This window comes from Balearica regulorum, chromosome 18 (genome assembly GCF_011004875.1).
Source record: "Balearica regulorum gibbericeps isolate bBalReg1 chromosome 18, bBalReg1.pri, whole genome shotgun sequence".
NCBI lineage: Eukaryota > Metazoa > Chordata > Aves > Gruiformes > Gruidae > Balearica > Balearica regulorum.
The window spans coordinates 1,588,255-1,607,789 of NC_046201.1; the positions used below are offsets into that span (position 1 = coordinate 1,588,255).

General features: G+C 66.3%; 2 protein-coding genes across 3 annotated transcripts in view; one reads left to right on the plus strand and one right to left on the minus strand.

Moving 5' to 3' along the window:
- The window catches only part of SDK2 (sidekick cell adhesion molecule 2), a 50,195-nt gene extending 35,722 nt beyond the window's left edge, over positions 1–14,473 (plus strand). For both annotated transcript variants that reach the window (XM_075770490.1, XM_075770489.1), the window contains 30 exons: positions 4–144; positions 228–409; positions 625–740; positions 1,457–1,652; positions 1,914–2,012; positions 2,240–2,431; positions 2,529–2,650; positions 2,723–2,832; positions 2,920–3,070; positions 3,208–3,445; positions 3,524–3,639; positions 3,902–4,091; positions 4,298–4,396; positions 4,718–4,912; positions 5,011–5,212; positions 5,437–5,540; positions 5,654–5,724; positions 5,885–6,020; positions 6,708–6,764; positions 7,050–7,151; positions 7,393–7,508; positions 8,738–8,924; positions 9,503–9,640; positions 9,716–9,877; positions 10,017–10,142; positions 10,982–11,146; positions 11,482–11,622; positions 12,266–12,404; positions 12,758–12,884; positions 13,994–14,473. In XM_075770490.1, the coding sequence (XP_075626605.1) occupies positions 4–144; positions 228–409; positions 625–740; positions 1,457–1,652; positions 1,914–2,012; positions 2,240–2,431; positions 2,529–2,650; positions 2,723–2,832; positions 2,920–3,070; positions 3,208–3,445; positions 3,524–3,639; positions 3,902–4,091; positions 4,298–4,396; positions 4,718–4,912; positions 5,011–5,212; positions 5,437–5,540; positions 5,654–5,724; positions 5,885–6,020; positions 6,708–6,764; positions 7,050–7,151; positions 7,393–7,508; positions 8,738–8,924; positions 9,503–9,640; positions 9,716–9,877; positions 10,017–10,142; positions 10,982–11,146; positions 11,482–11,622; positions 12,266–12,404; positions 12,758–12,884; positions 13,994–14,347 (4,474 nt within the window). In that variant the 3' untranslated portion in view covers positions 14,348–14,473. The remainder of the gene's footprint in view (positions 1–3; positions 145–227; positions 410–624; positions 741–1,456; positions 1,653–1,913; positions 2,013–2,239; positions 2,432–2,528; positions 2,651–2,722; positions 2,833–2,919; positions 3,071–3,207; positions 3,446–3,523; positions 3,640–3,901; positions 4,092–4,297; positions 4,397–4,717; positions 4,913–5,010; positions 5,213–5,436; positions 5,541–5,653; positions 5,725–5,884; positions 6,021–6,707; positions 6,765–7,049; positions 7,152–7,392; positions 7,509–8,737; positions 8,925–9,502; positions 9,641–9,715; positions 9,878–10,016; positions 10,143–10,981; positions 11,147–11,481; positions 11,623–12,265; positions 12,405–12,757; positions 12,885–13,993) is intronic.
- The window catches only part of RPL38 (ribosomal protein L38), a 153,808-nt gene that overhangs the window by 96,105 nt on the left and 38,168 nt on the right, over positions 1–19,535 (minus strand). The window lies entirely within an intron of this gene.

The window sequence follows — 19,535 nt, forward strand, 5'->3', positions numbered from 1 at the left end:
CAGGGTGTCCCTGCCCGAGGAGCCCCCCTCCGCGCCCCCCCAGAACGTCATCGCCAGCGGCCGCACCAACCAGTCCATCATGATCCAGTGGCAGCCGCCCCCCGAGAGCCACCAGAACGGTGTCCTCAAGGGCTACATCATCCGGTGGGTGCCGGCGGGGGAGCACGGGTGCCTCGTCCCAGGGTGCTGGTGGGGACGCCAGCAGCTCTGATGGCCCCTGTCCCCAGGTACTGCCTGGCCGGGCTGCCCGTGGGCTACCAGTTCAAGAACATCACCAACGCCGACGTCAACAACTTGCTCCTGGAGGACCTCATCATCTGGACCAACTATGAGATCGAGGTGGCGGCGTACAACAGCGCCGGCCTGGGGGTGTACAGCATGAAGGTGACCGAGTGGACGCTGCAGGGAGGTAGGCAGGGACGGGCAGGAGCGGGCAGGGCCTTGGTGTTCACCCCAGTCTGGTGGTCACCACGGGGCCGATGGGGACGGGTGGCAGGAGGATGGGTGTGGTGGTCCCGGGGAAACGGGGACTTGCTGGGGAGGAATGAGCAGGGGCTGCACCCGGCTGATGGAGGGGACCCCGCGGAGCTGGAGCCGCTGCGAGCCATCCCTTCATCCCGGCAGTCCCCACGGTGCCCCCGGGGAACGTGCAGACCGAGGCCACCAACTCCACCACCATCCGCTTCACCTGGAACCCCCCCAGCCCCCAGTTCATCAACGGCATCAACCAGGGGTACAAGGTGAGGGGCGATTCCCGCGGGTCTCCCCGAAAATGGGGCAGACGGCTGGGGGGGATCTCCTGGGCTGACCTTCACAAGCCGCCTCGACGACTCCTCACAGAACCCCCAGCCTTTTTAATTGATTCCGACCTGACTGTTAAAATAATATTTACTGAGATTTAACACTTGCATGGGCTCGGAGCCTCCCATGCTCTGTAATTAATTCCAAATTGCAATTAATTCAAATTTACATTAATTAAATTGAATTAAAACATTAAACTTGTTTCTTAATCCACTCAAAAGAAGTTCAGGAATTTAATTGCCGCTGAATGAGATAACCAGAGCAAGCAGGATATTTAACATCCTTATTAAATGCCACTTAGTATTTTTGATTAGTATTTTTAGGGCCTAATTAGTATTTGATTAAGTTGCTATAGGCTATCTTGCACAATACCAATTAAATGCCCAAACATCCTTCCTAAACGCAGGCGAGCGGGCAATTACGCGCCGTTATCAATGGGAGTTAATCACAAAGCGCCCGCTCCGTATTGGCTCATACGGGTAAACACGCGCTGTTAAAGGCATCGAGTGTTCCCTGCACCATTAATTGATATTTAATCAACTCCAAATAAATACGGGGAGGCTGGAGGTGCCCGGAGGACGGTGTTTGCGGTACCGACGTGCGCGGTGGGGACGCTGGTAGCCGGCATCGTTGTCCCAGCTCCCCCTTCCCGCAGCTCATCGCCTGGGAGCCAGAGCGCGAGGAGGAGGCGACGGTGGTGACGGTGCGGCCCAACTTCCAGGACAGCATCCACGTGGGCTACGTGGCAGGGCTGCGGAAATTCGCCGAGTACTTCACCTCGGTGCTGTGCTTCACCACGCCGGGGGACGGCCCGCGCAGCCCCCCCCAGCTGGTGCGCACCCACGAGGACGGTACGGGGAGGCTCTGCGTTCCCGCGGGACGGACTCTGCCCACGTGTGGCTCCCGGGGCGGGTGGGAGCAGCCCCGAGATGGGAACTCGGTCCCACTGGTGCTGTCAGCGGGGATGTGGGACGGGGGTGCCGTCGAGCCCCAGGAAGCCCCATCCAAGGGGAGCCCCATCCGCACTCTCTGCTTGCGAGGGTCCCGTAGGTGCTGAGGGCTCCTGCCCTCGGGTGCACGGCTGCGTGCTGAGCTTGGGTGTCTTTGGGCAGTGCCTGGCCCCGTGGGACACCTCAGCTTCAGCGACGTCCTGGACACGTCCCTGAAAGTCAGCTGGCAGGAGCCGCTGGAGAAGAACGGCATCCTGACGGGTAAGGGAGCGCCGGCGAGTACCCAGCTCCCGCATCGGCCCCTTCCCACCCCGCAGCATCTCCCCCCCGGGTCCCTTCCCACCCCGCAGCATCTCCCGCATCAGCCCCTTCCCACCCCGCAGCATCTCCCCCCCGGGTCCCTTCCCACCCCGCAGCATCTCCCCTGGCCCCGCTCAGCTCCTCGGGGTGGGCAATGACGGGTGCTGACGGCATGGGGCACGTTTCAGGCTACCGGATCTCCTGGGAGGAGTACAACCGCACCAACACGCGGGTGACCCATTACCTGCCCAACGTCACCCTGGAGTACCGCGTCACCGGCCTCACCGCCCTCACCACCTACACCATTGAGGTGGCTGCCATGACCTCCAAGGGCCAGGGCCAGGTCTCCTCTTCCACCATCTCCTCAGGCGTGCCTCCAGGTGAGCGCGGCGGCACGGCAATACCAGCGGGCAGCGGGCGGTGTGGGGGGGGGCGAGCGGCCGGTGCCACCCGCCCTGCCCTGCCCTCTCCCCGCAGAGCTCCCCGGTGCCCCCACCAACCTGGGCATCTCCAACATCGGACCCCGCTCCGTCACCCTCCAGTTTCGCCCAGGCTACGACGGCAAAACCTCCATCTCCCGCTGGCAGGTGGAGGCGCAGGTACGGGGTGGCTCGGGGAGGGGGTGAGGGGGTGCTGGGGGGGGGACAGCTCACCCCGCTCCCATCCCGCAGGTGGGCCAGAGCGGTGAGGCCGAAGAGTGGGGGCTCGTCCACCAGCTGGCTAACGAGCCTGACGCCCGCTCCATGGAGGTGCCCAACCTGAAGCCCTACACCTACTACAGGCGAGTGGCCGGGACGGTGCCGTGGCATCCTCCCTGGGGGACCGGAGCCCTCCCGCCCCCCGCCGTGACCCCCCCCTCCCCTCTCAGTTTCCGCATGCGGCAGGTGAACATCGTGGGCACCAGCCCCCCCAGCGCTCCCTCCCGGAGGATCCAGACCCTGCAGGCCCCCCCGGACATGGCACCCGCCAACGTCACCCTGCGGACGGCCAGCGAGACCAGCCTGTGGCTGCGCTGGATGGTGAGGGGGAGGCCGTGGCTCTGGGGGGGGTCTGTGCCCACGGGCGCAGGGTTCATGGTGCAGCCAAAGGGGGGATGGAGCTGGGGTGACTGCAGGAGCTCAGAGTGACGGTGCCCGTCTCTGCCGGCTGGGGCCAGCCCCTCCTGGAGCAGGAGTACAACGGGAACCCCGACTCGGTGGGCTACAAGATCCGGTATGCACGCTCGGACGGGCGTGGGCAGCCGGTGGTTCACATCATCCACGACCGCGTGGAGCGGGAGTACACCATCGAGGACCTGGAGGAGTGGACCGAGTACTGGGTGCAGGTCCAAGCCTTCAATGCCATCGGCGCGGGACCCTGGAGCCACTCGGTGGTGGGACGCACCCGGGAGTCAGGTACCGCTGCCCACCCGATGGTGCTGGGCACCTGCCCTGACTAGATCTGGCCACTGACCCCGCTCTCGTCCCCCCCAGTGCCCTCCTCTGGCCCCAGCAACGTGTCGGCGATGGCCACCTCCTCCAGCAGCATGATGGTCCGATGGAGCGACATCCCCGAGGCGGACTGCAATGGCCTCATCCTGGGCTACAAGGTGAGCTCCTGCCTGCAGCCCTGCCCGCAGCCCTGCCCACAGCCCTGCCCGCAGCCCTGCCCGCAGCCCTGCCCGCCTCACCCACAGACCCAGGAAACAGCTTTCCCTGGGGGGAGTCACCCTGCAGCCTGCCAGGTCCCAGTTGTGCCACCTCCGAGAGCCGGTGCCCATCTGTGCCAGCCTCTGCCATGCTGCTCCATCCCCGGGGGGGGTCCCAGGGGCTGTGACCCTGCCTGGCTGGGTCACGCTGTGTCATTTGCAGGTGATGTACAAGGAGAAGGATTCGGATGCGTATGCCCAGTTCTGGCTGGCGGAGGGCAATGCCTCCCACAGCGCCCAGCTGACTGGGCTGGGCAAGTACACGCTGTACGAGATCCGCGTGCTGGCCTTCACCAGGATCGGTGACGGTGTGCCCAGCCAGCCCCCCATCCTTGAGCGGACGCTGGATGATGGTGAGCACCAGCACCTGGATGGGCAGAGAGACCCGAATGGGCTGGGGGTCCCCTGGGTGCTTAAGACCTCCCCATCCCATCCCATGCTTGTCCCCTGGGGCGATCCCTCTCCCCCCTGACCCAGGGCTCCCGTTCCCAGGGGACGGGAACTGGCCCTTTGCACGCACTTGTGCACCACCAGTGACCCACATCTCTCCCCCCTCCAGTGCCTGGCCCCCCCGTGGGGATCCTCTTCCCTGAAGTGAGGACGACCTCGGTGCGCCTTGTCTGGCAGCCACCCGTGGCACCCAACGGCATCATCCTGGGTAGGTGGGGAGCCGACCCGGTCACGCCACGCTGGGATGCTCGGCAGAGGGGTGCAGAGGTCCTGTGGGAGCAGGGATCAACGTGGTGGGGCAGAGACCTGAGATCCCCCGAGCATCTTGGAGCCTGTTGCCCCCGGGGATGGGGTTTCCTCACTTGGCAGGCTGGGCTGGGTCCCTGGCTGAGCGTGAGCTCCCCCGTGCAAAGAGCCAAGAGCCCCTCATCGCTGGCCCCGTGCGTGGGCAGGGATGGAGGCACGCACGGGGGGAGCCCAGGGTGGCGTCCCCTCCGCCAGCCCCACCGTGCCGCTCCCTTCCCTGCAGCGTACCAGGTCACCCACCGCCTCAACACCACCATGGTCAACGCGGCTGCCGTGGAGGTGCTGGAGCCCAGCGCCCGGCAGTACACGGCCACTGGCCTCCAGCCCGAGGCCACCTACCTCTTCCGCATCGCGGCGCAGACCCGCAAGGGCTGGGGCGAGGCGGCCGAAGCCCTTGTGGTGACCACGGAGAAGAGAGGTAACGGGGTGGGGGGGGGTGGCTGGTCCAGCCCGTGGCGGGGGGCTGTGCGTGCCCGCGGCATGCCCATGGTGCTCCCAGCCCCTCGCCTCTCCCAGACCGCCCGCAGCCCCCTGGGAAGCCGCTGGCACAGCAAGAGGAGGTGCGAGCCCGCAGCGTGCTGCTCTCCTGGGAGCCGGGCAGCGACGGGCTCTCCCCTGTCCGCTACTACACTGTGCAGACCCGTGAGCTGCCCGATGGCGAGTGGGCGCTGCATTCTGCCTCCGTCAGCCGCAATGCCACCGCCTTCGTCGTGGACAGGTGAGGCATGGGTCAGCCCTAAGCGGTGCTGTGGGGTGACGGGGAGCTGGGGAGGTGATGGGCTCTGCTTTGGGCAGTTGGCCTGTGCCTCAGTTTCCCCATCTGATGAGAAGTGCTCGCCCCAAGGTTGGCAAGCACCAGCTGATGTGCCCTGCGGGAGGGATGGTGGCTCACAGGGTCACCTGCTGGTCTCGCCATCCCCATCCCACTCTGCTCCCATGCAGGTTGAAGCCCTTCACCTCCTACAAGTTCCGCGTGAAGGCGACGAATGACATCGGGGACAGCGAGTACAGCGAGGAGTCGGAGTCACTCACCACCCTGCAGGCGGGTCAGCGCAGGCTGCGGCTCCTGGGGCAGGGAGAGGGGGTGCCCCCCGTGCCCAGGGCAGCCCCCTGTGCCCAGGGCATCTCCAGAGCCTCACGGCCCACTTCTCCCCCGCAGCCCCCGAGGAAGCCCCCACCATCCTCTCTGTCACCCCGCACACCACCACGTCGGTGCTCATCCGCTGGCAGGTACTGTCCCCTGCGCCTTGTGGGGTGTTGTGGCACCGGCCACCCTTGGGAGGTGGCACCGAGGCATACTGGGGACAACCATATCGGGGTGCCAGGGAGCCCTGGGTCAGAACAGCCCCTCCCTGTCCTCCCTCCCTCCCTCCCTGTCCTCCCCGCGCAGCCTCCGGCCGAGGACAAGATCAACGGGATCCTGCTGGGTTTCCGCCTCCGCTACCGCGAGCTGGTGTACGACAGCCTGCGCGGCTTCACCCTGCGCGGCATCGGCAACCCCGGCGCCACGTGGGCTGAGCTCACCCGTGAGTGCTCGCGGCCCCCCGACAACGTGGGCAGGGGGTGACCCGGCGGTGGCGGGTGGAGGATGGCGCAGGGCAGCATCCCGAGCTCCACGGCCTCTCCCGGGTACCAGCCAGGAGCTGTCAGGGTCAGGCTGTGCCCGATGGAGCTGGCACCGGTGCCCCCCCACACCACCAGGTCTGTGGTCGCTAACACACTTGTCTGCCATGTCGCTGGCTCAGTCCTGCTGTGCTCGGCCCCCGTGTCCCTGTGTCCCCCGTGTCCACATGTCTGCAGCTCACGTGGGTGGGTGTCTGCGTGACATCCCGCTGTGTGTGTCCGGGTGTGCTGCTGTCCTCACACCCCAAAGGGAACGGGGTGACATCCACTCTGGGGGCAGCAGGGACAAGGGCAGAGCCCAAGGCCAGACCTTGCCCCGTCCACCGCTCTCGGCCGTGGTCGGACCCCTGTGGAGACCCCGATGCCCAGACCTGGCTTGTGCCACTCAGGATGGGGCTGGAGGATGGAAAGGTTCCTTGGTGCTGTGACAGCCCCGTTGGCATCTGGGGGTGACAGGGCCCCCTTGCAGGGGACCCCGGCCCACCCTGGGGTGGGCAGCCATGCTGGGGTGGGCGCTCAGAGGCGGGAGCCCACCCGTGCCGCGTGTGGCACTAACCAGCTGCCTGCTCTCCCTGCCCCGTGCCACCTAGCCGTCTACGCCGTGCACAACCTCAGCGAGGTCTCCCTCACCCAGTACGAGCTGGACAGTAAGTCACCGCTCCTCCTGCCCGTCCCTACCTCCCCATGGGTGTGCTCCCCGCTGCCACCCCCTGTGCGTCCCTCCCCTCCGCCTGCCTGTGCTGCGGGGTGAAGCGGGGTGAGCCGAATGCCCTGTGCCCGGGGACACCTCTGCCTGTCCGTTCCCGTTGCTCCTTGGGGACACCCCCTTCCCCAGCGAGGGGGCTCTGTCGGGTCCCCCAGGGGTAGCGGGACCCCCACACCACCAGCCGCAGGGAGGGCCCTGCTCACCCCTTCTCCCCTTTCCCCCGCAGACCTGAGCAAGCATCGGCGCTACGAGATCCGCATGAGCGTGTACAACGCCGTGGGCGAGGGCCCCCCCAGCCCCCCCCAGGAGGTCTTCGTGGGTGAAGCGGGTGAGTCTGCGACACTGCCCTGTCCTGCGAGGGGCTGCCACGGCTGGGAGCTGCGGGGAGGGGGATCAGCTGCCCCGGTACCCTCTGCTCCTACACGCCGCTCTGCAGCAGCCCCACGGCCCCCATCCCCTCGGCACGCCCCTGATGTGCTGCGACGAGGCGCCGCGTCCCCCCGCATCGCGGGGCTTTTTCCCTCCCGGGTCCTGGCTGCTCCGTGACACCGTCCCCTCCTTCGGCGCAGTGCCCACCGGCGCGCCGCAGAACGTGGCGGTGCAGGCAGCCACGGCCACCCAGCTGGATGTCACCTGGGAACCGCCACCCGCTGAGAGCCAGAACGGGGACATCCAGGGCTACAAGGTACCGCACGCCGTCCCCTGGGAGCTGGCACCAGCCGGGGAGCGTGGCCTGGGGAGGCTGTGGGGAGAGGCTGGTGGGAGCCCTGGGGTGCCGGGTGCCATCGGGCTGCGCTGAGCACCCCGGGGAGCCGCCGTGTGTCTGTGTTGGATCTGGGGGGGCTCGGGAGGTGCCGCCTGCGCTGGGGGATGCTCTGCGGTCCCCTTGGGGAGGTGCCGGTGGTCCCATCCCGGTGCCGAGCGCTCGCTGGGCGGCAGGTGGCGCTGCCGGCCCTGGGGTGCTGCGGGGTGCTGCGGGGTGAGCGGGGTGCTGCGGGGTGCTGACCGGTGCCACAGGGTACTGCGGGGTGCTGCGGGGTGAGCGGGGTGCTGACCGGTGCCACAGGGTACTGCGGGGTGCTGCAGGGTGAGCGGGGTGCTGACCGGTGCCACAGGGTGCTGCGGGGTGCTGCGGGGTGAGCGGGGTGCTGACCGGTGCCGCGGGGTGCTGTGGGGTGAGCGGGGTGACCGGGGTGCCGCGGGGTGCCACGGGGTGAGCGGGGTGCCGTGGGGTGCTGCGGGGTGCTGCGGGGTGCCACGGGGTGAGCGGGGTGCCGTGGGGTGCTGCGGGGTGCTGCCCGGTGCCATGGGGTGAGCGGGGTGCCGTGGGGTGCCGCGGGGTGAGCGGGGTGCTGACCGGTGCTGCGGGGTGCTGCGGGGTGAGCGGGGTGCTGACCGGTGCCGCGGGGTGCTGCGGGGTGCCGTGGGGTGCCGCGGGGTGAGCAGGGTGCTGCGGGGTGCTGACCGGTGCCACAGGGTGCTGCGGGATGCTGACCAGTGCTGCGGGGTGCTGCGGGGTGCCGTGGGGTGCTGACCAGTGCTGTGGGGTGCCGCCCGGTGCCGCAGGGTGCCCAGCCCCGTGCTCTAGGCACCTCCTTGGCCACATCCACTGCGGTTCCTCCTGCTCGGCCCCGTCCTTTGAGACTTAGACCCAGCTCAAAGGTGATCGCAGCGCGGTGATGCTGCGCCCTGGGCCATCCGCGAGCGAGCGGGGACATGGCTGATGCGCAGCGCAGCCTGGAGCCATCCTGGAGGAGAGGCTGTTCCTTTCCCTCCTGCCCCGCTCTGGGACAGGGGCTTAGGAGCCCAGGCAGGGCTGTGCGGGGTGTTTGGGCACAGCGAAGGGTTGGGAGGGGTGAGATGGGCCGGATCCATGCATCACCCAGATCTCCATGCCCCCTCCTCCTCCTGCAGATCCACTTCTGGGAGGCCCAGCGCCAGAACGAGAGCGCACGGGTGAAGACGCTTTTCCTGCCCGAGAATGGGGTGAAGTTGAAGAACCTGACGGGGTACACCTCATACTGGGTCAGCGTCGCTGCCTTCAACGCCGCAGGAGATGGACCCCGCAGCCCCCCCGTCAAGGGGCGGACGCAGCAGGCAGGTGGGGCCTGTGGCATGGCTGCCCCCAGCCCTTCGTTCAGCACGGTCACATCCGGACCCTCCTGCCCCTGGGCTCTGTGGGGAGGTGTCTCCGTGGGTCCAGCTCCAGTGAAGTCCATCTGATGCTCCTGATGCATCTGATGCAGTCCCCAGCAGAGACTGGGGTCACCCCAGAGAGTTTGTGGGTTGGGGGACACGGAGGTGAAGGTCTTGGCTGAGACTTGAGAAGGATAAAGGTCTTGGGAGAAGAGAGATGAGGAGGAGACGCTATGTTCTATGTGGTGGACTTCGCGGTGTTAGGTTTACGGTTGGGCTTGATGATCTTAAAGGTCTTTTCCAACCTAAATGATTCTACGATTCTATGATTCTCACTCCCCCAGCCGTGCGCGGTGCCCTGGCAGGGTGTTTGTTTGCTGCAGTGGGGATGGGGGCACAGGGGGGTGGCACCAGGGTGATGTGAGATGGTGATGCCAAGTGCCCCAGCACCATGAGGGTGGAGGCAGGGAGAGGGGCCAGCTCAGTGCCGGGGGTGTCCCCTGGGAGCACTGAGCCAGCCCCAGCCACCCTGCTCCCTTGCAGCCCCCAGCGCCCCTGGCTCCATCCGGTTCAGCGAGCTGACCACCACGTCAGTGAACGTGTCCTGGGAGCCGCCACCACTGCCCAACGGCATTCTCGAGGGCTACAGGCTGGTCTACGAGCCCTGCATGCCCGTGGACGGTGAGGGCATGGCTGGGGCACTGGGGGAGCTGGGAGGGCTCGGGGGGGGACCCGGCTCAGCCTCTGTCCCCACAGGCGTCAGTAAGATCGTGACGGTGGACGTGAAGGGGAACAGCCCGCTGTGGATGAAGGTGAAGGACCTGGCCGAGGGCGTGACTTACCGGTTCCGAATTCGGGCCAAAACCTTCGCCTATGGGCCGGACGTTGAGGCGAACATCACCACGGGGCCTGGGGAAGGTACGGGGGGGCATGTGGGATGCCGTGCCAGGGTGAGGGAGGAGATGTGGTGGGGACGGTTCCCCCAGTGCCACCGGGGCTGGCGTGGCCGTGTGCCAGTTTGTACCCTCGTACCTCCAGCTCTGCTCTGGGTCCCCAGGTGCCCCCGGTCCACCCGGCGAGCCCTTCATCTCCCGCTACGGCTCGGCTATCACCATCCACTGGTCAAGTGGGGACCCCGGCCAAGGGCCCATCACCAGATATGTTATTGAAGCCCGTCCTTCAGGTACTGCAGCTCCTCTCTGCTTTCTATGGCACCTCGATACCAGCAGAGCCTTGGGTTCAGGAGAAAGGGAAACTGAGGCAGGGAATGCTGACCTCCCCAGGCCACCCAACAGGCTGGGTTGGGGATTAGGACCTGGGTGTCTGGGGTGTCAGCCACGTGCCGGTCCACAGGGACCATGCTGCCAAGTGGGTGCTGACTGGGGCTGATGGAAGGGGGCTGGCGAACCATGGAGCAGCACCCCATGCTGCTGCTTTCGTGGGCATGGAGGTCCTGACACTCCCCCAGCCAGGCAAGGGGGTTCGAGGTGTACTAAGGCTATCCCCAAATGGGAGAGCCCTGCTCCCGTGCAGGCAGGGGCAGGCAGGGCTGGCAGCCGGGACTCCCCATCCCCACGGCAGGGAGCCAGCAGGCACGGCCACGCTCTCTCCTGCAGTGCCAGGTTAATGATTTCTCCCTGCCGCAGAGACCGCAGCTCAGAGGACCCAATCGATCGCTAACGGGGGTCGGTACCGCTCCCCACGCGGTGGGGCAGCGCTCGGGAGGGAAAGCCCTCGCTCCCGTGAGCCCCTGGGGTTGCTGGGGGTGCTCTGGGGCTGCGGTGGCAGCCGGTCCCCAGGGACCTGTCCTGCCTTTGGCTGGGGAGCAGCCGATGGATCAGCCCTGTGCATCTCTACAGCTTTTTAATGATGCTGCAGCGAGTGAGCTCTGTGCCTGATGGGGCCGGGAAGATTGGGCAGATGGCGGAGGGCACACCCTCCCAGAGAGAGGGAGATGAGCCTCTTGCCCTGGGGAGTCCTGCAGAGCCGGTCCCTCCCTCTCAGGCCCCTTCACTCTTCCAGATGAGGGGCTCTGGGACATCCTCATCAAAGACATCCCCAAGGAGGTGACCTCCTACACCTTCAGCATGGACATCCTCAAGCAGGGGGTCAGCTACGACTTCCGCGTCATTGCCGTGAACGACTATGGCTATGGGACCCCCAGCACGCCTTCCCCCTCCGTGTCAGGTAGCCGTCGGGGGGAGCGTGTGGGTGTCCCTGGGGGGATGCTGTCACCCCTGTGCTGGAGGGAGAGTCCTAACGTTGCTCTGTTCTCATGGCCATCACTGAAACCCATCTCCCTGACTCTGCCTGGCTCCTGCAGAGCCCCAAATCCCACTGCCAGCAGCATCTGCTAGCACTCCCCTTGCAAAGCCTCCTGCTATCCCCCTCTAACCCCTCACGTGGATCCGTGTCTCGCAAAGTTCCCCAAGGTGATCCTGTGCCCTGCAGTGGGCTCTCCCCATGCATACTGGTTTGCCCCCCATGCCTGTCCCCCTCTGATCCTCCCTGCTGTGCCCCAGCCCAGAAAGCCAACCCCTTCTATGAGGAGTGGTGGTTCCTGGTGGTCATCGCCCTGGTGGGGCTCATCTTCATCCTCCTGCTCGTCTTCGTGCTCATCATCCGCGGGCAGAGCAAGAAGTACGCCAAGAAGTCGGACTCAGGTGAGTGCCGAGGATCTGGTGGGTGGTGACGGGACCCTCCAGGGTGCCAGCTGCAGGGGGGGCAGAGCCCTGACCCCGTAGGAGCTTCTCTGGGGCATCCCTGCCTGCGGGGGGGTGGGAGCCTGCCTCCCCATCTGTCTTGGGGCCCAGCTCCTCCAAAGCCCTGGTGAACATCCGATAAAGATGCTGTGGGCTTCCTGGAGAGTGCTGGGAGCTAAAGATTAAATAAGCGACTTGTCTCGCTGTCAGCTGCGGAGGCAGGGCAGCCCGGGGGCTCGGCAGAGGTCACCGGGATTAGTCAAACACGGCTCTGTTTTCTTAGCTGTGTCAAGGGCTCAAATTGTGGGGAAAATCCAGACCTCCTCGTTAAGCAAACAGAGCTGCTGAGCCGGGAGCCAGAGGCGATGGGGCAGGTCAGGGTGCGAGCCAAGGCGGGCAGGCTCGGCACGGCCGGCGGCTCTGGGCACGGGGCTGATGCACGGCCGCTGCCCTGGGACCGGCACGTCGTGGGCGTCCCCAGACTTTGGTCTCCCCAACGCCGGAGCTGGCACAACCCTCCCTGGGCCATTCCCCAACCCCCTGGGCAGGGTCCAGCCCCCCCGCGCTGTGGTGCCTGGGGGAGGCTGAGCATCCCGTCCCGCAGGGAACGGCTCCAAGGCGACTGCCCTGAGCCACGGCGAGATGGTGAGCCTGGACGAAGGCAGCTTCCCCGCCCTGGAGCTCAACAACCGGCGTCTCTCTGTCAAGAACTCCTTCTGCCGTAAGAACGGCATCTACACCCGGTAGGGACCCCTCACCGCAGCCCGCTCCCCAGGCAGGGGGAGGTTTTTTCACTTGTCGTACCCATCCCTCCATCGTGCACTTGCTGTGGGGTGGGCATGGGGCTGGGGAGGGCTGGCACCCAGGGGGGTGACCCTGTTCTGCCCGGTGTCCCTCCTGCCATGAGCTGCGGCTCCTGCCGTGCCAGGATGCTGAACAGCCTGAGACACTGGGAATCCCTGAGAGCCCTCGGACCATGGGCAGGGTCCTTGGGGGGAATTGGCACCGCTTAGGGGTGGTCCCCGAGCCCACCCCGGGGGTCGGCTGGTCTCATCCCCGAGGGGAGACTCACACTGAGCACCCGCCTCTCCCCGAGGTCCCCACCGCGGCCCAGCCCTGGCAGCCTCCACTACTCGGATGAGGATGTGACCAAGTACAACGACCTGATCCCCGCCGAGAGCAGCAGCCTGACGGAGAAGCCCTCCGAGATCTCCGACTCTCAGGTGACCACCTGCGGCTGCACACGGGGACGGGGACCTGGGGCAGGGGGATGCAGGGGCAGGATGGACGGTGCTGGGGGCCATCCCTGGGCATCAGCCCCGCTCTCCGCCCACTACGATGCAGGTCCTGGTGCGTCTTTGGGAATAGCAGTGCCGGTCCTGCTTCCCTGCCCCATCCCGCTTTTGGGCAGTGGCATCCCCCGTGGCTTTGCGGCACAGATCCAGCACGAAGCTGGCACAGCCCCTGGCCCGTGTGCTGGGGATGTGGCGCCGCGGGGGACAGGGGACGGGAGGGCAGCGGCGTTGGGGACTGTCCCGCTGCCCGGTCGCTGGTGGCAACGGCCACGGCTCTGCCAACCCCGCAAAATGGCACCTTTGTCTCATCCCGGAGAAACGGGCAGTTGTGGCCGGGCAGGAGCGCGGCCGTGGGCAGCTCCCCGGGCAGGCAGCCTCGGGGGAGGCCGCGGGAGCATCGTCCCTGGGACGGATGCTGGGCGGCATCTGAAAAGATGAGGCTGAAGCCAAGGGGAAGGTCCCGGGGGTCCCCATGGCCGTCCCCGAGCAGGAGAGGGACCGGCCCCGGGGGGTGACACCCCCCCCCCCCCGTCGCTGCCTGCACCGGCTGTTTCTTTTGCCTTCGCATGGCGGATGCCATCGCTGCTCCCTCTTGCCTGAGCGGGGCTCGAGTGGCTTTTGAGGAGCTGTGAAGAGCGGCGGGAGCTGGCGCGGGCGCGGAGCAGCTTCCCCACCGCCCTCAATGGGCCCTTTGTGCAGGGCCAGGGGAAGCTGAATCCAATTACCGCCAGCGGGGAGGCAGGGCCGCCAGCACCCGCCTCCCAAAAACACTCTCCCCACCAGCCCGGGGGCATCGCTGCCTCAGGGACACCCCCCCAAAGGGCCCCAGGACCCTGCAGCCCTTTTGTGTGAGGTTTTACTTTGCTTTAGCAAGAGGCAGAAACACCCCAGCGGCGTTGCAGCCGTCCCAGCCCCTGAAGTCTTTTGGGATGGCGCCAGCATCCCCAACAGAGCACTGGGAAAGTTCACCCTAGTTTGGGGGCCTGGGGGGGTGATGCCCCCCACCCCACGCTCACCCCCCCAATCCTGTTCTTTAGGGTAGCGACAGCGAGTACGAGGTGGACCCCGGGCACCAAAAAGCCCACTCCTTCGTCAACCACTACATCAGCGACCCTACCTACTACAACTCATGGCGGCGGCAGCAGAAGGGCATCTCGCGGGCGCAGGCGTACAGCTACACCGAGAGCGACTCGGGGGAGCCCGACCACGCGCCCCTCTCCAACAGCACCTCCACGCAGCAGGGCAGCCTCTTCCGCCCCAAAGCCAGCAGGACTCCCACCCCCCAGACCCCCGGCAACCCCCCCAGCCAGCCCGGTACCCTCTACCGCCCGCCCAGCAGTCTGGCCCCTGGCTCCAGAGCTCCCATCGCTGGATTTTCTTCTTTCGTTTGATATTTAAACAGAAGCAAAAACAAACAGGAGAAAAAAAAATATTAAAAAAAAAAAAAAGAAAAAAAAGAAAAGCCCCAAGAAATTAAGAAGAACGAAAAAAGTGGCGAGGGAGAGAAGAGGAGGAGGACGCGGAGAGGCCGAAGGGTCACGGAGCCCTGGGCATGGCAGCAGTGCCATGGGGGGCAGCAGCCCCAGGCTCGGTGCCGCGGTGGGTGTTTCGCTTTCTCGGCAGCACCGGAGCAGAACCCCGAGCGTGTTCCCTGGGGCTGGGGAGCAAAACCCAGCTCCTGTCTTTGGCCAAAGCTTTCTGCATTATGGACTCCTCGGCCGAGGTGGGGCAGGAGGGCTCGGAGTGCCGGCAGGATTGCACCGGCCTTCGCCCTTGGCCCCTGCCACAGCTGCCCCCGGGCTGCTGCCGGCCTCACCGGGGTCCCATGGGTGCTGCTGGGCTGGGTGCAGGGACTCTCGCTGTGCCAAACGCCGGTCCCTCCACCAGCCTCTGCTTGTGACTCCCCTGGGACACGGGGACAAGTGGTGACAGAGACTGCTGACTGCGGGGGAAGAGGGACTCTGCTGATTTAACCCTCTGGACGTGAAACCCCAAACCTGGACACCCCCCCCAGCCCTTGGGAGAGAGGGCCAGCCGCTGTGCCAGGAACCCAGGGGCAATTAATTCCTCCCCCCAGGAGAACCCAGGACTTAAACACCAGGAGAGCCCTGCTGGGGTGCAAGTGGTGCTGATGATGTTCCCCCTGATTTTGCACCCCGGGACTGCGCAGGGGCTCTGGCAAGGGCTCAGATGGGGCGACGTGGCAACCATAGCCACCCCTCTGCGTTCCCGGTGGGTTGGGGGTTGGTTTGGTTTGTTTTTTTTTAAAATGGGGTTTTGTGCAGAGGTTTGGGAGCATGAGGGGCGCGGGAGGGGGGGTGGTGCCCCAGGGGGGTTGTGGGGCCGTGGCCGTTTTGGTGGTCTCTGCATAGCAAAAACCTCCGCAGTGCCTACCGGTGAGCCAGGCACCAGCCCGGCGGGGCCGTGGCACCCGGGCTCAGCCAAGGGAGATGCCAATAAACAGCCTGAGGATCAGCCCCTCTCACCTCTCTGTCACCCTGCTGCGGCGGCGAAGGGGCTGACGGGATGCGTCCGTCTGTCCCGCTGTCCTGGCTGGGCTTGTGTTGGCCCTATAGCACCGGGGAAGGAGCTGGGCAGAGGGTGCCGGAGGCTGCGGTGCCAGGATAGGGCCCAGAACAGCGTGGGGAACCCTGATGGCCGTACCCCTGCGTCTTTCCATCCCGGAGCGGTGGGGTCTGCGGTTGGAGGGAAAGGGGACCTGGAGGTGGGGTGGGGGAGGAGGGAGGCGACCCCGCTGCACCGGGGGCTTTTGGCACCACCGGCACCGGGGATTTCTCCCGGGGTAGTTTGCAGCCACCCTCGCTGCTTGCTCTGCCCTTCAGGCCTGGCAAGAAAATCCGGGTGACGCGCTCAGGTTTCATCGCCCGTCAGCCCTCCCGCAGCAAACAGCGTGAGTTTGGAGCCGAGGGCTGGGGAAGGCTCAGCCTGCCGACAGCGCCAGCCACGCACCAGCGCCCGCTTCCTTGGCCGGGGGCTGTTCCCTTGCTGGGGGCTGCCAGGACCAGGGGCTGTGGGGTCTGCGCAGCCCTTTGCCGCAGGACCCCGCTGCCGGCGGGGCAGGGGCTCGGAGCCCCTTGCAGGCACATGCCCGGACCCTCACCCTGGTGTGGGCAGGGGTCTGGGGCTGCCAGAGGGAGCGTTTTGCAGGTGCTGCATTTGGGGACTGGTTCAAGCTGGGGGTGCGTGACCCAGTGCCGCAGCCCCCCTTTGCCCATCCCCTGGGCTGGGCAGAAACGGGGGATGCTGCGGTGGCACCACTGCCGAGCCGCGGCCGCCGGCAGAAGCACCGTCCCCACCTCGGCGCGTCGCCACGGCCCCGGAGCTGGCGGGGAGCAAAGGGCATTTCTGGCAGGTGACTCATCTGACCTACTTGGGAGCTGGTGCCGAGGGGAGCATGGCACCCAGGGGTGCTCATCCCCTTCCTGGGCAGTGAGGGGAGCCCCAACGCCCCACTCAGGTGGAGACATTGGCACGGCGGCAGAGGGAGGGGGCTGCGTTTTGCTGGACAAATCCTGCCCCTTGTTTGCAGCCCGGCTCCAGCCCCAGGCGTCCCGGCTTGTGCAAGAGAGACCTTCCTCCCACCCGGGCTGGGACACGGAGACGCCAGAAACACGGGGCAGAGCAGGTCTGAGGAGTCGAGCAACACGGGTGAGGTCCTCGTGCAAGGGATTGCTCCCTGTGCAAGGGACACACCTCGTGCAAGGAATGCTCCCTGTGCAAGGGATGCTCCCCTCCCGCGCAGGACACGTACCAGACCCTGCGAGCAGCAACGACCCAGCGAGCACCGCGGCGGTCCCCGGACACGTCCCCCATTCTGCAGACAGTGGGATGTGGGTCCCGGGAGGCTCCTGCGTGGGGTCTGCCTGTGCTCCCCGGCACGGCAGCGTGCCGCAGCCCCGGCAGCCGGGGCAGAGCGGAGCCCAGGCCCCACTCGCACACTGTGGCCCGGCTCGTCCCTGGCCACGGGGAGGAGAAGCCGGAGGGTGCAGCAACATCCACAGCGGGTTTGGAGCTGGGGCCGTGCCGGGAGGTGAAGCTGCCGGTGCGGCTGTGGCCAGAGTGCCCGGGGTCCTGCGGCAGCAGTGGTGGCAAAGCCGGGACGTGCCCTTTCTGCTCGTGGTTTCCCACGGCTGACAGATGCAGCACTGAGGAAGTGGCGGATCCCACATCCCACCGTGGCAGCGGGTTCACCTTCTGCAACCCAGGGAACCTCCCTGGGACAGTCCGGGAGCCATGCACGGCACAAAGCCCGGTGTGGGCAGAGCAGAGATGGGCTGACTGCCAGCCGTACTAGCAGGAGCTCTTCCTCACCTGTCCTGCCTCAGTTTCCCCACAGCACAGATGCAATCAGACCGGCTGGGCTCATGGGGGAAGGCACCGTGCTCCCTGCCAAGCACAGCCACCTCTCTCCTGCCTCTGCTTTCACCACGCTGCTGCCACGAACGGCTTTTTCCAAAAGTCCCCTCCGGGCAGGTCTGGGCTGCCTGTGCCCAGCCCTGCTGCTGCCTGCGCTGCCGGCTCTCCAGGCTGCTTGGTGCAGCAGACAGGCAGGGCGAGCTGTCGGCAGCAATCAGTCCCCGGGGACCGAATCAGCCTTGACGTATCGCCCAACTCCCGCTCGGCAGTGGCCTGCGGTTCTCCCAAGGGCAGAGCACCGCTCGCTTATCAGGGTTGGCGAGTCAAAGGGGGGGCAAGGGGAGAGACTGCACCCCCAGACCTGGCTGTGCAGACGGGGTGGCACCGGAGCGGTACCTGCTTGCTGCCCCCAACACGGTGGGGAGACGTTTGTGTGCCAGAAACAGGGGTTGTGATCTGTAAAGCTGGGCTGAACTCCATGATTTATTTTTTTTTATTTATTTTGCCGAAGACGACGACGGTGTTGGAGGAGTCAGGTAGTAACAGTTTGTTCTCCAGGTTGAGATTAGATCAAGCAAGGAGTAATCGGAGCAAAGAGAAATGCTCGGTGTGCACTGGAGGATAAGCCGCCCTGCAGCCTGGGCTCTCCCTTTCCTCCAGATTCCTCCGATTCCCCTCAAGCTCCTGGGGCAGAGCCGAGTATCCCCACCTTTCCCTTGCCTTGGGCCGCGGGGACAGGGACAGCCCATCCTGCCACGCCGGGGGCTAGACGGGACTCGGCGCATCCTCAGAGCCCCACGTGCCCCGGGCCCTGCCGCCTCCTGCGCCGTGCCAGGCTGCGAAGCTCGCGGCATGGGCAGAGCTGCCGGCGGCAGGGACAGCAGCAGAGCCCTCCCGGGATGGCAGGGAGAGGAGGGCAGCGGAGAGGACAGACCCAGGTCTGTGTACCCTGTCCCGCAGGCATTGGTGCTCAGCACCGCCGCGCTGCGCACGCCGTGGTGCCCCGGATGAAGGGGACCAAGCGCCGAAGCTGTGCCAGGACAGGGGTTTCCACGGGCGCTGCAGGCTGCAGTGGGTCCCCGCAGCAGCCATGCTCCAGGTGGGCTCCCCGGGGGGGGAAGCCAGGGTGTCTGCGCTGCGGCCGGGCGATGGGTTCCCGGGTGGGCGGCGGATCGTGTGAGCCTGTTCCCTGGCACTGCCGGCCAGGGGAGCGTGCTGGGTGGGGAAAGGCGGGCGGCTGCACAAAAAGCCCGTCCGCGGCAGGCTCCAACCTGCGCACAGCTTGTCCTGGCGCTCACCCGTGCACCCATAGGTGCCAGCTGCAAGCGGGAGGCATGGTCCTGCTGGGGTGCGTCGGTTAGCCAGATAACCGCTCACGCCTGGGAGAACAGCATGGGGAAGGGGTGAAATCCTACGTCTGTGGGTGCAAGCTGGTGTGCAAGGGGGTCAGTGTGGCTGTTGGGGAGGTTTCTGGCAGCATCCAGCTCTGGGCCCTGGGGCTGGAGGGATTTGGGGGGGCTGGGGGGCAATGCCCCATGCCCAGCACCCTGGGATGTCTGGATGGCGATCCCCACACCCTGCTGCAGCACTGGGACTCAGGGAAAGCACCCAGCTCGCTCAGCAGCATCTCCTGCGCGGCCGAGGCAGCGTCAGCAGACAAAGCTGGCAGGCGCTGGCGGCAGGAGGAGGGGACGGGGCTGCCGGGAAACTCGGGCGCTTCTCCCTGCCCTGCTTTTCAATGTGCTTTTCAATCCTTTTCTTTTTTCTTCTCCGCTTTCAAAAGCTGCTGAGAAGCAGTAAAAGGAACCAACAACGGGTTCAGGAGGGGTCGGAGCGATGCAGCCACCCTCTCCGCGCTCCCCGGCCTCCCAGCGCCCCGACCTCGCCTCCATCTCCCCAGGGCCGGATCCAGCCCCGGGGCTCTGCGTGGCCCGAGCTGCTGTGGGGGAGACGGGAGGGCACCCATCTCTCCCAGGCAGTTTTTCAAGTTGAGTGGGTGCCTGCTCTTCCCAGCCGGAGTTAGGCCAGCCCGCGGGAGCCTTCCCCAGTGGCTCCCACCAGCCGGCTGATGTTAATCCCTCCTGACTGCACTGTCTCAGCCAGCGCTGCGCTCCCGTGACAGCGTCAGGTGAGGCGAGCCGTGCCGTGCCGGTGCCGCACCAGCCTTCGATTACCGTGCGCTGGCCCCATGCGAGTGGGTAG